Source organism: Sturnira hondurensis, unplaced genomic scaffold (assembly GCF_014824575.4).
Source record: "Sturnira hondurensis isolate 20B ecotype Veracruz unplaced genomic scaffold, ASM1482457v3 Scaffold0009733, whole genome shotgun sequence".
Classification (NCBI taxonomy): domain Eukaryota; kingdom Metazoa; phylum Chordata; class Mammalia; order Chiroptera; family Phyllostomidae; genus Sturnira; species Sturnira hondurensis.
In genome coordinates, this window is record NW_028082364.1 from 5246490 (window position 1) to 5262645 (window position 16156).

General features: G+C 59.0%; 1 protein-coding gene across 2 annotated transcripts; it reads left to right on the forward strand.

Moving 5' to 3' along the window:
• The first annotated feature begins 5900 nt into the window (after window positions 1-5900).
• Window positions 5901-12121, forward strand: ZNF853 (zinc finger protein 853). Of its 2 annotated transcripts, none has more exons than XM_037057868.1 (3): window positions 5901-6573; window positions 7389-7511; window positions 8922-12121. In XM_037057868.1, exons 2-3 carry the CDS (start codon window positions 7427-7429, stop codon window positions 10829-10831), a joined length of 1995 nt encoding a protein of 664 aa, XP_036913763.1. In that variant the 5' UTR covers window positions 5901-6573; window positions 7389-7426; the 3' UTR covers window positions 10832-12121. The 2 variants fall into 2 exon arrangements, with proteins under 2 accessions (XP_036913763.1, XP_036913762.1); XM_037057867.1 differs by having other exon boundaries at window positions 7394-7511.
• Window positions 12122-16156: the final 4035 nt, after the last annotated feature.

The following is a 16156-nucleotide window of genomic DNA, read 5'->3' on the forward strand; positions in this document are numbered from 1 at the left end:
TGTTTTTTAAGAACTAACCAGCCCTGGCTGGTGTAGCTCAGTGGATTGAGCGCGGGCCTGCGAACCACACGATCGCGGTTCGATTCCCAGTCAGGGCACATGCCTGGGTTGCAGGCCAGTTCCCAGCAGGGGACTCACAAGAAGCAACCATACATTGATATTTCTCTCCTTCTTCCCTTCCCCTCTAAAGGTAAATAAATAAAGTATTTTAAAAAAAAAGAACTAACTGAATGCAAGCTGCAGTGGCTTCCTCCCCAGTCTGCCCTGACCGTGGTGAGAAGATGGGACACCCCTGTGGCCACCCCTCCTGACAGGGCATCCCTCTGCCGGCGCCTCAGTGTGCTCCGGGTCTGCTGGCCTCAGGTCCGGTTCTTTCGGTTGCCGAACACAGCCCTCAGGGTTTCCCACCCCCACCCCCACCCCCGCCCCGGTGGGAAGGATGTGCTCTGAGTTCTCATTGAACGTCTGGGAGGAAAGAAAGGTATCAGTAACTGGGGGCTCCCCAGGCTGGACATGGGGGTGAGAGGTGGTCTCTGCGAGCGGTGAGCGGGCTGCAGTTAAAGGGCCAAGGTTAACTCATGCTGATTGGTTGCTGACTGAGGCCATGATCGGCAATATGGAACCGCACCGGACTCCGTGTGTTTGTCTGCTCTAGGTCTGGAGTTTGAGGCGTCCCCCCAGGTCAGGGTGCAGGTGCACCATGGGGCCCTTGGCAGACCAGGACCTGGGGCCTGGGTCTGGCTCAGCACCACAGGGCGCCCAGCCAGGCTGCTGCAGCCACAGCCGGTGGGTGGGGAGAGGCAGGCTGCAAGTGGCACCCATCCAGAATCCGCTTTTAAATTACTTTTGAGGACCGGGAACGAGAAAGGACGTGTTCAGCTCTTTGAGCGGGCCCTCACCGTCCCTGGGCTTCTTGTTTACGTGTGAAAACACCTGCACATGGTGAAATGCACCAACACCGCGTGGCCGGTTCCCGGTGCCCAACTCCAGTGCCGAGGGTTTCCAGAAAGGACAGAGAAGCAGCCCCCACATTGCTTTGTCGTCAGAGAGGGTCTCTGAGCACCACTCTGCCTCCGAAGGTAGCCTCCAGCACACGTTTCCTGGGGGGAGGTCAGGAAAGGAAGATGGAGCAGACGCAGCCACTGGGCACAGGCTTCCTTCGGTGCGGTTTTTAGTGGCACGTGAGCGATGAAGTCGGCCTGTTGAAAACGGCACACTTGCTCAGCGCTCTGCGTACATTGGACACTGGTCCACGAGAGGCCCCGGCCAGTGGGCGCCGTTGGTTAGAGCAGCGTCATGCCAGTGCGCCCAGGTTGCGGGTTTGACCTCCGGCCAGGGCACGTGCAAGAATCAACCACTGAATGCATAAATAAGTGGAACAACAAATTGCTGTGTCTCTCAAGTCAATAAATGAAAAAAATTTTGATGTTGATCCATGAGAAAACCTTTGCAACATATTAAAGTACATCTATACAGAAGGTGTAAAAACTACAGGTCAATCAGAACACATTGCAATACCAAAACAGGTGAAGGTCATGAACAGAAAGTTCGTAGAAGAGAAAATACAAGTGGTGAGTAAGTATGAAACGATTCTAAAACTGGGCCAGGGAAATGGCAATGAAAGTCAGACGCCATTTTCCCACCCACCTGTCAACAGGGGCAAATAGGAAATGCAGAGGTGCATGAGGACGGGGTGGCTGTGTGGTAGGGTGAGTCCCTCGGGTGCTCTGGGACAAGGAGAAGATAAACTGACTGTGACCCAGCAGGCAACCACAGGAGTGTCCTGCATTTCAAATACAGTCTCTTGGTGACGGGGGCGGGGGGCAGGGGGGACAGGCACCAGGACCCTAGCACGAGGCATTGGAATGTTCAACTGCGAAGGGCGGACGGTAACAGTCTTACTGAGAGACTTCGCACACCCATTCACCCAAAGTGTGCAGCGCGGTGGTTTTCAGTGCATTCAGAGTTGTGCAACCTCACTCCATCTGCTTTAAAACATTTCATCACCCAAAAAAGAAACCCTCACTCGTTAACGGTCATCACCCGTCTCCTCCCAGCCTCTGGTAACCACTAGCCTCGTCTCTGCGGATTTACCCTTTCTGGCTATTTCATAGAAACAGGATCCCGCGGTACCCGGTCTTTGGTGTCTGGCTTCTTTCCCTGAGCACCGTGTGCTATGCACTGACGTGTTCATGGTTCATCCGTGTTGTAGCACATGTCAGAGCCTCACTACGTTTCATGGCCAAATGAGGGTCCATTCTGTGGGTGGGCCACATTTTGTTCATCCATCCATTAGTAGCTGGACTTGAACTTCTGTGATGAACAGGGTTATGCCCTGATTCTCATGGAGATACACACACATCTATGTGGAAACGCTGTCGCAGTTTTTTTTTTGATACAGAAAATCCACACCCTGGCTCGTGTGGCTCAGTGCATTGAGCACCAGCCTGCAAACCAAAAAGTCCACAGGTTCGAGTCCCAGTCAGGGCACATGCTTGGGTTGCTGGCCAGATCCCCAGTTGGGGGCATGGGAGAGACGACTGATCCCTGTATCTCTCACGCACTGATGTTTCTCTTCCTCTCTTTCTCCCTCCCTTCCCCTCTCTCTAAAAAAGAAATAAAATCTTTAAAAAATACAGAAAGTCCAGTAACAGCTTGAATAGCCATCAGTAGAGGACCAGCCAATTACGCGTTATAAACTCGGCCGTCCCTAGGGACCACGCAGGTAAACGTCAATGGGTGAAGCTACCAGAGCTAGACACCAGGGGGCGCTGCAAACTGCTGAACTGGAGAGTACCTGAAGCCACCTGGGTGAATGCCGCCAGGACCTCTGAGTGGGCAAGGGAAGATGGGTAGATCTGTATATGCACACACACACACACATGCATGCAAGCATGCATACATACAAACATATAAAACATCGATTTGAGAGGGAGAGAAACATCAATTTGTTGTTCCATTTATTCACGCATGCATTGGTTGATACTGGTATGTACCCTGACTGGGGATCAAACCCACAACCTTGGTGTTATTGGTATGATGCTCTAACCAGCTGAGATACCTGGCCAGAGCAAAAACATATTTATCTGTGCTATTTTCTCTTTTCTTGAAAACTCAGTTTCTTTAAGATTTTATTTATCTTTAGAGGGGAAGGGAAGGAGAGAGGGACAGAAATAGCAATGTATGGTTTCCTCTCGTGAGTCCCCTGCTGGGAACTGGCCTGCAACCCAGGCATGCACCCTGACTGGAAATCGAACTGCGATCCCTTGATTCGCAGGCCCGCACTCAATCCACTGAGCTACACCAGCCAGGGCTATTTTCTCTTTTTTTTTAAGGTTTTATTTTTTTTTATTTCCAGAGAAAAGGGAAGGAGGGGAGAGAAACATCAATCAGTTGCCTTTTTCACACTCCCAACAGCCCCAACACCCTTCACTGGGTACCTGGCCTGCAACCCAGGCATGTGCCCTGACTGGGAATCGAACTTGTGGCCTTTCGATTCACAGACTGGAGCTCAATCCACTGAACCACAGTTCTGAAGTTCTGAAACTTAGAACTAAGAGTCTCCTTGCTCTAGCAGAGTGGTGGGGAGGCAGGCACTTTTATTCTTGGCTGGTGTGGATTTAAATTGGCACAAGTTTGTCGGAGCAGCATCTATCAAAATTGTACAGACACGCACGCAGGTTGGGGGCGAGGGCAGAGGCAGGTTTCCAGGTGCTTGGGTGGATGGAAAAGGGGCATGCAGGGCGTGGTTGTTCTAGCAGCTTCACTGACCGGAAAGAACTCTGTGTCTCGTGTGTGCGCAGCAGGAAACCCACTTTTGCTCGTATCGTGTGGTTGGACCAGCGCATCCACTGCGAGGGATGCATCTCACAGAAGAGCTCTCCCAGGTGAGTTGAGTTTGAGGTGCAGGCACGTTCGCAGGAGCAAAACGTGAGAAACGGCTTCATCAGGAGGTACCCGGTTAAATAAATTAGGATGTATCTTTGCAGGGGGAGCCTGGGGGAGTTTTTTTACGATTAGGTGAACACTTGTTCTCCGTGGGAAAGCACATCTTTCAGAGTGGGCGGTCCATAGACACGTCCCACGAAGGAAATTCCAGCGACAGCACCACGAGCAAGTAATTTAGACATGTGGCCAGGCTTCTCAGAAGAAACAGGAGTGGACTCAGAAGGGAGGAGATATTTCTGTTGCTGCCAAAGCTGCCTAGAGCTATTGGGCATATTCAACTAGGTACCTGTGTCAGCCCTCAAAAAAGAAAAGGGACCGAGAAGGGGAGCAAGGGTGGCTGGAGCTGGAGTTGGGTGTCCCGGTTCGGGCAGGAGGAGGATCCTCGCGGTGTGAATGTGGGGGAGGGGACTGTAGGTGTAGGGAGACACCTCCTGCATCTGGGTCCTGGAAAGGTGAGCAACCAGGCCGGCCAAGGAGGTGGATCCCGCTCAGGAGTCGGAACGGGGGCTGACCGGGAGGGCTGGGAGCCCAGTGCGCTCTGGCACTCAGCAGAGAAGTGTCCGGTGCTCCCAGAGGTGCAGCCAGATGAGGCATTTAGTGACCTGGAGGTCAGTGGTGACATTAAAGGGGGCTGTCTGGTGGAGTGACAGGTGGGGGTCAGGATGGAGAGGGGGAAGGAGGGCAGGCAGATAAGGACAGAACCACGATGGTGCATCGTTCCAGGGAGTTTGGCCACCTAGGGCAGAGAGAGAGGGGCTTGCCCATTCCCAGGTCAGGAGCGTGGTGAGAAGAAGAAGACGCAGTTCAGAGGAAGCAGGTGAGGGAGAGGGTGAAGACTCTGGGAGGGGAGGGTTCTCCGGATCCTGCAGGCCTGCGCTCTCCCAGGAGACAGGGAGAGCTCTGCTCTCGGACCTCCCAGGGTCGGGAAGGTGCACACCTATGCCATCCAGCAGGGAGGTGGTCGCTTATCCTTAGCCTCCCCCCTGGCGCCTCAGGCTACCTGGCTGGAAGAGACCCCCGCCCCAGATGCTCCTTCCTCCAGAGCCGCCTTCTCCTTGCTGCCCCACTGAGGCAGGTGTGCCCTCCACCTCCAGCTTCTGCGAAGTCCCCACGCCGTGCGCAGGCTTCTCGCCAGGGCCGGAGGGGAAGCCCCAGTGCCTGGGGGGCCAAGGAGGCTCAAAAGGTGGAACAGGGAGGCCAGGTACGTGTCTACCGGTTGGTTACTGTCCCCCCACCCCCCAGTGGGGCATTCCCACCTCCACCCCAGGAACGGCTCTCCATCACCGCGTCTCTGGGTTTTCTCGGGGAATCTGACTGTCCTGATTTCAGCGAGGGCTGCCCGAGGGCCTTACAGCAAACAGACGGGATGAGAGATGGCCAGGTACGGCCTCTCAGAGCGGGAGAGCCAGCACGCAGGCAGGAAGCTGCTCGGGAGGCTGGGCCTGGGGAGGGCAGGAGGAGGGGCCGCGGAGGGGGCCTGGCCACCGGGTCCTGTGCGCATTGGAAGCGAGCAGGGGTCCAGAAAGAGATGAGCTTAGCTCTCCAGGCAGCAGGAGCGCTTCAGCCCACCGCCCAGCGGGAGAGGGTCTGCAGTGTGGAGGGGGAAGCCCCTTCCAATCCCACCGGGCCTGGGACGCGGCCTCCTCATTAACTCGGTGTCACCTATTTGACCACAACTTGTACGCAGTCCAGGGGCACTCTGAGACTGAGTGCCTCCGCTGAGACCCGTGCAGCGACTGTCGGGTCGCCAAGCCCTGCGCGCAGACGCGCGCGTCTGGGGATGCGTCAGAGCGCGCTGCTCTTGCTGCTCTCTCCGCACCACAGGGTCCCCGCCTCGCGTCCCACGCCACGGGGGAGCGGCCGGCCGGGAAGGGTTAAGCCCACCGAGCTCGCGGCTGCCTAGAGCGGCGGCGGTGGCGGCAGCAGCAGCGGCGGGGGCCGTGGCGCGCCCCCGCGGGTGGCGGGCGGCGGGCGGGGGACAGGATGCGGATGCTGGGGGTACTTCCTGTGCCGGCCCCCGCTGCCCCCACCCCGGCCGGGCCGCTGCCCGCACGGACGCAGGCCAGCTGGACACAAACTCAGGAGGGCGGGCGAGTGAACAGGGACCCCCTTGAGGCCGCGCTGCCCGCCCCCCGCCCGAGGCCCGCGGGATCCAGACACCTGTGGCCGCTGGCGGAGCCCTGCCGGGCCCGGACTGCCCTGGGCTGAGCCTCCTGAGCCGAGCCGGGTGTCTCCTGGCCCCTGCCAACCTCAACCGGGGTTACACCACCTGGTCTGCTCTGGAGCCTGTGGCGCGCACCCTGGTCGCAGCCCGCCAGCTCTGAGCCCAGCGCTGGATGGGGTTCTCTCGCCACCTCAGGGAGCCGACACCAACTTCTGCTCTTGAACTCAGCTCTGTCCCTTCTTTTGGCCCAGGGCGAACTCGACAGCCCTGACAGCTGCCCGACCCTCTGGAGTGCCCAGAAAGGTGCCCGGGGTGGGCCCCAGTGCCTCCCCAGCTCTTTCTGGATGGAGGTGTCACAGGAAGGAGCTGGCTAAGGGCTCTGGCCTTCACCTCCCAGACCCTGCTGCCCACACCTCCCCTGGTGCAGAGGCTGTGGTGAGAAGCAGGAAATGCTGTACCAGGTGAGGCCCAGTGGGTGGGAGAGCTGGGTGACGCCAGTGTACTTCTCTTAAGAGGTTTTGGACTGGGTTCTGAAAAGGGACCTGGAGTCATCCCGTTAGGAGGGGTGGGAGGACTGGAGGTGGGGACACCTCTGCAGGGGCCTGGGTGGACACGGAAAGGCGAGGATCCTTCCACACCTCAGGGACCTCTGGGCCCTGGGCCTGGGGCCAGGCCGGCAGCTGGCCAGTTCCATGGGTTGTAGTGCTTTGGAAGCCTGCCTTCCCATGGAGCTGAGCTGGCACCAGGGCACATGGGGCCTGGAACCCCTGGCTTGCCAGTGCCCTGGGAAGGCTGGGCGAACCCCCTGCTGGGGAGGCAGGAGACCAGAGGGTGCACAGACTGGTCGGCACTCTGAGTGGGCGGGGAAACCCGGGGTGGACGTCTCTTTTCTGCAGACCTCCCAGATGCCCCTCTGGGACTTCGGCTCCCCATCCTCGTGAGGGGTCTGGTTGCCCACAGTCCTCTCGGTGAGGACCAGCTGCAGGCTGCCCCTAGGCATGGGCTGCATCAGGGAGGGCCGCCTCTGTGCCAGGCAATGGGCCTGGGAGCTGAGTCTCGTCCAGGCTGCTCCTGCTCCTTCCTTCCCAGCCGTGGACTGCACTGGCCTGATTTCCAAAAGGGGAGGAACTGCCTGCTCTGGGGGGCCTGGGGCAGAGTTGAGGGGTCTCTGGGTGCCCGCGCCTTGGCCTGGGGGCTGCCACGCACAGCACCACTGCCCATCCGAACAGCTTCCTTCCTTCCTTCCTTCCTTCCTTCTTTCCTTCCTTCCTCCCAGCACAGCCGGCTCCCTGGAATCTTGGTTTGACCGCCAGGATGGAGCTGGGGCCGGCGACTAAGACCTTTGTGCTGGAGCTGCGGTGTGTTGAAGATGGGGGCCCAGGGCCTAACACCCTCTCAGGTGAGGGGCTCGGGGGTGCTCTGACCTCCTAAACCAGGAGATAGACCTCAGGTCCCCAGCGAGGGTGCTTTGGGCGGTGAGCAGCTTACTGTCTGGAAGAGCACCCTCCTGGTTATTAGGAAGAGTTTTCTAAAAGGAAATTACTCCCATGGAGCTATCCCTTCATTAAATCAATATGTTCCTGGGAGAGTGACCAGAAGGCACACTTTTATCAATCAGATTTCTGTTTTCTAACACAAAACTGAAAACAGGGTGCTATAGGAAGCACAGATGTTGAAATTGGACTTGGGAGTGGAGAAAGCCCCTTGGAACTTGTGCTAACCCAAGTGCGATGTGATGCCTGTGATGCTCCAAGTGCGAAACTGCCCGTGCATGCTGGGCAGAAGGCAACGCTTCGCCACGGAGTAGTGGCTGTGTGGTGGGGCTTACTCTGTGCTTACACCATGCTGGGCTGTGCATTTATCCTCTCCAGTTCTCAGGGCCCCTGAAAAGGCTCTGTCTCCTTTGCAGATGGAGAAACTCAGGTCCCCAGGGGTGAGGGAACTGGCCAGCTGCCACATTCACGTGGAGCTGTGAGTTGTTGGCCTCTCCACTTCAAAACAACAATGTCAAACACGGCCCGTCTGTAGGCTGTTTCAGACGGAGCTAGCTGTATCCTTGGCATTTCTAAGCTGCCCGTTAGTTTGCAAACTCAGTCCTAACCCACAGGGAGAGGGGCTCTTCGAGCATCTACCAGGTCCTAGGGGAAGTGTCCGAGCCCTCCCTGCTTCGCTCAGGAAGTGCCAGGCTGTATAGCGTCAAGCTAGTTCACAGACGAGGAGGGCACCAAGCCTGCAGGGGTCGGGTGGCTGCTCACCGGGAAAGGACTCCCCAGGGGAGACCTCGTGTTCTCTCCGAAACCCTGGTGACTTGTAGAAACTGCCTGCGGCGACACTTCCAGGCAGCTCTCCAGAAATCCCTTCTTCTTTGCAGAGATGGCGCGTTTCACTTATTCACGGTGCGAGCCTGAGGTCCGACTGCAGCGTGAGCTCGTGCCTCGGCACGGCTGGTTCATGGATCCCGCTGGATGGTGACTAGGCACAAGGGACTTCTGTCGGGAGCCCATGCTGGTGTCACTGCCATGTCTGTGTGGGGGACAGCCCACAGAGGGGGCCAGGGAGCTGGGGTCCAGAGTGACATGACCAGCAGTCTTTTGGGTGCATTTCCAAGCAACCCCACACCTCTGGGCATTTCAGTTTCTGCCATGCTGCCATGTCACTGGACCCAGTGCTTTTGGGTCTCTGCTGAGAGCTCCGGCGTGTATCCTAGAGGGGCTGGACATAGGGCAGGGCAAGGGGGAGGTCCTGACGGTGTGAACAGAGAGCTGCCTGCAGATCTTTCTGTCTTGGCTTCCTGCCATTTCCACTCCAGGTGGCAGCGGTGGGAGTGAGAGTCGGGAGGAAGAAGAGGCTCGGGAGAGGAGCAGCAGCCCCATGTGGCCAGCAACCTCTGCCCAGAAGGGGGCCAGCGAGGGTGCTGAGGAGGCCCAGCCAGGACAGCCGGAGCTGCGACTGCAGCAGCCAGCACCACAACAACAGCCACGGCAAGAACAGTGGCAACAGCAGCAGCCACCAAGCCAGCCATCGGGCCATCGGCCAGAACCGCAGCAGCTACAAGATGGACAAGAACAGCTGCCACGGCAACAGCAGAGACTACAGGAAAAACACCGACGCCGGAGACATCGGCAACTGAGGCGGAAACTACCACGGATGCAACAAGCGCGAGAGCAGCGAGTGCAAGAGCAACAGCTATTGCAGCAACAGCAGGAGCAGCCCCAGCCGCAGCCGGATGGGCAACAGCCACTGCCTCAGCGACAGCAGGAACTACAAGAAGGACCCCTATCAGTGCCGCATGAGCCACTGAAGCTGATGCAATGGCAGGGAGAGTTACAAGCACAGCAAGTGCAAGAGCAACAGCAGGAACTGTTAGAACAGCATGCACGGTTACAGCAGCAGAGGCAGCAGGAACAGCAGAAACAAGAACCATTACAGCAGCAGCAGCTGTTGCAACAGCAGCAGGAACAGTTACAGCAGCAGTTTTTACAGCAACAACAGTTACAGCAGCAGCAGCTGTTGCAGCAGCAGCAACAGTTACAACAGCAGCAGCTGTTGCAGCAGCAGCAGCAGCAACAGTTACAGCAGCAGATGTTTCAGCAGCAGCAGCAAGAACAGCTGCAACAGCAGCAGCTGCAGCCCCGTCCACTGGAGCCAGAGGAGGAGGAAGAGGTGGAGCTGGAGCTCATGCCAGTGGACCTAGAGTCGGAGCAGGAGCTGGAGCGGCAGCAGGAGCTGGAGCGACAACAGGAACAGCTGCAGCTGCAGCTCAAACTGCAGGAGCAGCTGCAGCAGCTGGAGAAGCAGCTGGAACAGCAGCAGCAGCAGCTGGAGCAGCTGGAGCAGTTGCAGCAGTTGCAGCAGTTGCAGCAGCTGCAGCAACAGCAGCAGCAGCAGCAGCAGCAGCAGCAGCAGGTGCGGCTGGAGCTGACCCCGGTGGAACTAGGGGCCCAGCAGCAGGAGGTGCACCTGGAGCTGACACCCGTGCAACCAGAGCTGCAGCTGGAGCTCGTGCCTGCCGCGGGGGTAGGTGGAGCTTCAGGGCTGGGGGCTCCAGCCGCTGTCATGGTGGCCCCCCCAGGCTACGTGGTGCTGCAGGAGCTCATGGTGCTGCCGGCTGTACCCCCGCCGGCAGTGGTACCCATCTCGGGCCCTGCGGGCAGTGCGGCCCTGGCTCCAGCGAGGCAGCGAAGACGGCGGCGCGCCCGGGACCGGCCGACCATCTGCGGCGAGTGTGGCAAGGGCTTCAGCCGCAGCACCGACCTGATCCGGCACCAGTCCACGCACACGGGTGAGCGGCCGCACCGCTGCAGCGAGTGTGGCAAGGGCTTCTCGCAGCACTCGAACCTGGTGACACACCAGCGCATCCACACCGGCGAGAAGCCCTACGCCTGCTCCTATTGCTCCAAGCGCTTCAGCGAGAGCTCCGCGCTCGTGCAGCACCAACGCACGCACACCGGCGAGCGGCCCTACGCCTGCGGGGACTGCGGCAAGCGCTTCAGCGTCTCATCCAACCTGCTGCGCCACAGGCGCACGCACTCGGGTGAGCGCCCCTACGTCTGCGAAGACTGTGGCGAGCGCTTCCGCCACAAGGTCCAGATCCGCCGCCACGAGCGCCAGCTGCATGGAGCAGGCCGCTCCCGGGGCCTGGGTTTGCTTCGCAGCACGCGCTCGGCCACCAGTGGGCCTCCGCGCCCTGAGCAGGCCACAGGGGACAAGGCTCTGTGACCAGGAGGGGCCCGGCTCCGCTGATTTGAGAGGCACTGTGCCTTGCCTGCTGGTACCACCTTGACCCAGCTCTGGTCTTTCCGGATATCCAGGAATCTTGCTGGGAAAAGGTTTCTATCTGTCCTCGGGACCACCTGCAGAGTGGGACAGATCGCCCTCAGGAACACTTGTGAGAGGAAAGTGGGTGTGGCTGAGCCGGCAGGAATGTTGCACATTAGCACAAACAGCACATGCTACACTTTCGTGATCGGGGAACCGATGGATGGGTGAGGAGATCACCAAACAGCACCTCTCCTGGGAAGCCTGGGCTTACCAAATATGAGAGCCACCAAGCAAAACTTCCAATGACAGATGGGACAGTTGGTGACATTGGACCCGATCGAACGCTCTCCAGGGAATCAAATATACCTGGTAAAACGTGCACAAAAAGGATTTGATCCTGGTGAAACTTATTTCAAGGAAATACGGGGGCAAAGGCAACTCGTCTGCACTATGTGGAAAACCGACCAAGGCGTCCGATTGTCCTCCATTGCAATTGCTCTGAAAATACGTTCTGGAACAGAAATTCATCAGGATGGATATAATCCTGATTTGAATGTTGCGTTCCTAAACACAGGGTCAGAGTGTCTGCTGGGACAATGTGCAAATGCTAGGAAGTCCTGCTCTGGGCGGGAAGGTAAAACCTTCCCCCGCAGAGCCACAGGAGTCCTGATAAGTGTGGGAAGCAAGCTGTCGGCCTCCGTGCCTGTTCCCATGTCCAAAGTGGCCCCCTCGTGTCCTCTGGAATAGAAGCCTGTGGCTGAAGCAGAGGGCATTCTGGGAGTGCTGTCCAAGGTCCAAAGGAATGACTCCCCGCCCCCCCCAACCTGAAACAGCCCTAGGGTACCCCCCTTTCCCTGCAACCAGCCAGCTCTAGGCTGGGTTCTGGCCTTGAGACCCAGGGCAAGGTCCTCGAGGGCCAGGCCACACAGGGGGCTGGCCTGAGCAGACTCTGCCGCGTCACCTGGGTCAGAGGGAGGACGTTAGGGACAAGGATCGGAGACATCAGGAATGCTCTTTACATTCACCACGTCGTCTGGGGGCCGCGATGCCCGCGGGAAGGCAGGCCGCTGGAGCAGGCTCCCCACCCCCCACCTCCACCCCCCACGCGCTGAGGGCTCCTGATCTCCCCCGTGTGGGCTGCCGAGCTCCTTCCGATCTCTCTTCCCTGCTTCTCCTTTACTAGCACAGCCTGCTACACTTTACAGACGTGTTGGTGAGAGAGAAACACAAGAATAAAAAGTACACTTACGTGAAGAAACACGTTGTCCTATCTGTTTTCACCTCTGAGTTTTGTGGGCCTTCATTTGTGTGGGACCGTTCTCCGGGTCTCTGTAGATACAGGGACTTAGTGCTCGGGCGCATGCCCCGTGCCCCTCGCCCAGATCCTTGCTTCTGGCCTGAGACCCTTGGCTGGGGATGGACTCGTTCACTGAAACCCTCGTGGGCAAGATGGGGACCCACAGGTAGATGCCTGAGGCGGCGGTTTGGGCATCTCCCGAGGATAGGCTGAGTCAGTCTCGTCCAATTAATACATTTTCCATGTCACTGCTCCAGGCCCGTAAACAGTTGGGGGGGTGGGCATCTGAAAATGTAGCCACGAAATAGAGCTCCCTGGTGCGGTCATCTGGCTAGTATCCACTCTGCCTTCTGTGGTGGGCATGGGGTGGGGGGGGAACGGAGCGAGGGTCATGGCAGCCCCCCAGTCATTGTCACGAGGCCCCCATCCTGTGTGTCAGCCGTGCTGTGGCTCGCCGGCAGGGACCCAGGGACGTGGGAGGCACCCATCTCTGTGCAGACCACACGCAGCTGTGCGCTGCCTTCAGGGACTGGCCTGCCAGCTGGACAGAACTCACTCCCACTCGACTCTCGGCTGACTCCTCCTATAGGAAGCCCTCCTGGGCTCCCCCTGGGCTCTCACATAATGATGGGGGGAGTGGCTAGCCAGGAGCTGGGCACAGAAGGGTAATAACAACGTCCCCACCAAGCCCCAGCGTGCCCAGCATGGGGAGAGAGTAGAAGTACCGTGGTTAAAGAGATCCAGAGCTAGACATCATTTTAAACGGTTTAAAAAAGCCATTTTATTCGGGATCTAATGCACTAGGGGAAAAGAGACCTCAGAATGGAAGGGAAGTGGGGGTTTCCTTCCAAGGAGCGGGGTGTGTGTATGGGGCGGGGTAGCCGCGGACGGAAAGCAGGTGGGGAGGACATCCTGGTGGGGGGGTGCTGGTTCGACAGCCCCGGCAGCATTCTTGCTGAAGGCGGGTCGGGGGGTGACAGGGAGCAGGCTCTGGTCAGACGTGGAAGGCGATCAGATACCCAGGGTGGAGATTCTGGCTGAACTGACTCGACAGGATTCTTGCTGCAGCTGGGTGATGCCCAGACGGACGGGGAGGCCCCAAAGCGGGGCCCTGATTGAGATGGGGCTCGGACCAGACGTCCGGCCAAGGCGAGAATCCGCCCCCCGCCCCCCATGCCTCCCCCGTCTGCAGTCCGCACCTTGACCTGCTCGGTTCCCGCTGCTCCATTGCAGGGCCTGGGCTTGACCTTCTGTCCCCGTTGGGTGGACTCTTCTGTCACCTCTGTCTGCACCTGCTTTCTGCCCTCTGGCAACCCCAGCCTTGCCCGCCTGCAGCCAAGTGACCACTCCCTCCCCCCACCACTGCCGGGCAGCTACAGGCCCTGCAGAATACGGGTGGACAAGGAGGAGCTCGCTCTGCAAGTGGCCTTCCCAGTGGCGTCAGGGTCCCCCCAAACAACACTCCCATGTCTGCAGCTTAACTCTGTCACCTTGTGCTATGGCCTGAATGTCCGTGTCCCCTCATATTCTGACACTGCAATCTGAACCCCCAACCAGAAGGTGTTGGGGGGGCCTTCAGAAGGTGACAGGGTCCTAAGGGTGGGGCCCCCGGGAACAGGATTAGTGCCCTTGTACCAGACGCCCCACAGAGTTCCCTAACCCCTTCTGCCATGTGAGGATGTAGCAAGAAGGTGCCGCTCTGATCCAGGAGGAGAGCTCTCACCAGACACCGAATCTGCCTGCGCCTCGATCTCAGACTCCCAGACTCCAGGACGGTGAGAAATCAACACCGGCTGTCTGAGCCACCCAGGCTGGTATCTGTGTCCCAGCAGCCTGAACAGAGTGACACTTTGTCGCTTGGAAGCCTCGTTACTTTCCACCTGGGGCAACTCAACAGCCGTCCGAGAGCTCCCTGCCACTTACTTGGACCCCGGGCAGCCCGGTAAATCGTGAGCTTGACCCTGCCTGCTGTCTTTGAGGGCTGCTGAGGCATCCCGCCCCCAGGCTCCTGATCAGGCCAGGCCTCCCCCGCTGCACCGCATGCCGATCTCCCGCTGTCTTTCGGGCTGAAACGTCACCTCTGCCGTGAAGGTGCAGGGACCTCCTCACCTCTGCTGCCCTCAGCTCCTGGCCCAGGGCTCTCAGCCCGAACTTCACCATTGGGACTTGCCCTCCTCTGGGCCCTTTGTCCCTCACCTGTCCCCCCGCCCAGCCCAGGTGCCACTGTGCAGGAGGAACCCAAGCTGAGGCCAGCCCTGTGGCTGGGAGCGGCGGCTGCTTGTTCTGGCTGCTTCCTTCTCGTTTGGGGTACACAGGCCCGGGCAGGCCCTGCCAACCGCCTCTCTCCTCTCTCCTTCGGGCTCGGAAGCGGCTGTGTGGAGGGTGGCCCAGCCCCATAGAGGTCCGCTCGCCCTCCCTCTCCCACCTTGGGCGACCTCATGTTGGCAGAGGCCTCAGGTGGGACTAGGTTCCTTCCTCTGGTGCTCCTGCGTTTCTGACCCATCAGCTGCCCCCGGAAGAGTTGGTGGTTGGCAAACTGTGGCATGTCTAGCTTCCCGCCCATCGTGTCAAAAAACGGCATCAGAGCCCCGTCCTGATTTCCAGTTAGGCAGAACTCAGATAACTGAGCCCTGCTTGTGTTTGTGACTACTGGCAGGGGCTCCCCCGCCAGGCCCACGGGTGTGGTCCCGCAGGCCGTCCAGGGAACATGGTGAGCCCTGCAAGACGCCTCCCTTTGGTCCTTGCCGGGCCCCACCCCACTGACCTCTCTCCACCCAGAGCCCCGGGGCCCTCATCACCTTTCATGGCTCAGCCCACAGCCCTTCAGCCCCCAGCCGGCTCTCCCAGCCCCTATGGTGACTCTCAGGGCCTGGTGAGCATGTGGGCTGAGTGCAGTCATGTGAACACACACCCGGTTCAAGAATTCCCACTGAGCCCTGGCTGGTGTAGCTCAGTGGATTGATCATGGGCCTGTGAACCAGAGGATCACGGTTTGATTCCCAGTCATGCCTGCAAGGCCAGTTCCCAGTGGGGGACGCATGAGAGGCAACCATACATTGAGATTTCTTTCCCTCTCTCCTTCCCTTCCCCTCTAAAGATAAATTAAAAAAAAAAAAAAAGAATTCCCACTGAGAGGAAGGAAAAGCAGGATACACCTGGGAGCCTCGCAGGGAGTGAGGGTGCCGTGAGGAGCCGACCGCCCACAGGAAGGGGTGTCCAGAGGGCCGATGGCCAGGATGGGTCTGAGACTGTGAGAAGCCCAAGCAGCGGGGCCACCCGGCACTTTCCAGAATGTCACTGCGAGACGGAGCAAAGTGGGGCCAGGAAGTCGGGGCTGAGCCCTGGGTCTCCTGCCTTCTAGCACCTCTGTGGCGGACAAGAGGCCCGCCTGCCTGGGGCCCACCCCAGGGCCCAGCCTGCAGGTGCTAGGGGCAGCCAGCCCCAACCCCTGGCAGCTCCGGACTTAGGTGGCTGGAAGAGTTAAGACCAGGTGACTTTAGGTCATGAGAGGCTCCGGCGTGCCCCATTTGCGACAGCCCAGCTCTGCCCTGAGTAGCCACAAAGGTGACACGGGCCAGGGGAGGGGCAGCTGCAGAAGCTCCGCCCCTCCGAGGCTGTTGGCAAGGTCTGTGTGTGAGCATCCAGCCCGACCCGGTGGGGCTCAGCCCTGAAAGGCGTGGGGGCCCACGAGTGAGGGATTTTACTTTCTGACTCTAAAAATATAAACACAGATACTAAGGCTCCTATCAAGCGGCTTAGGTTCTTCCTCACAGAAATGCGGGCGTCTACCGGAGCACCCCTTGCTTGCTCCAGATGTCCCAGCTGTGGGGCAGGGGAGGGACGCCCCCAGCAGACCTGGGACACGCTGGGCAGGGTGGCCTGTGGGTCCTCTGCGTGGCTGCACCACTCTGTGTCCCAGCTGGGACAAGCTTTGGGGACTCTGCCCTTTATAGGGCAGGGGGAAAGGACAGGCCCCTGGAAGCCCT

What these genes read in the sequence shown, in the direction of transcription:
- ZNF853 (XM_037057867.1), top strand. An exon ending in AGGGCCTAACACCCTCTCAG is followed by an intron (nt 7,512 to 8,921) that starts GTGAGGGGCTCG and finishes TTTCCACTCCAG; the next exon opens with GTGGCAGCGGTGGGAGTGAG.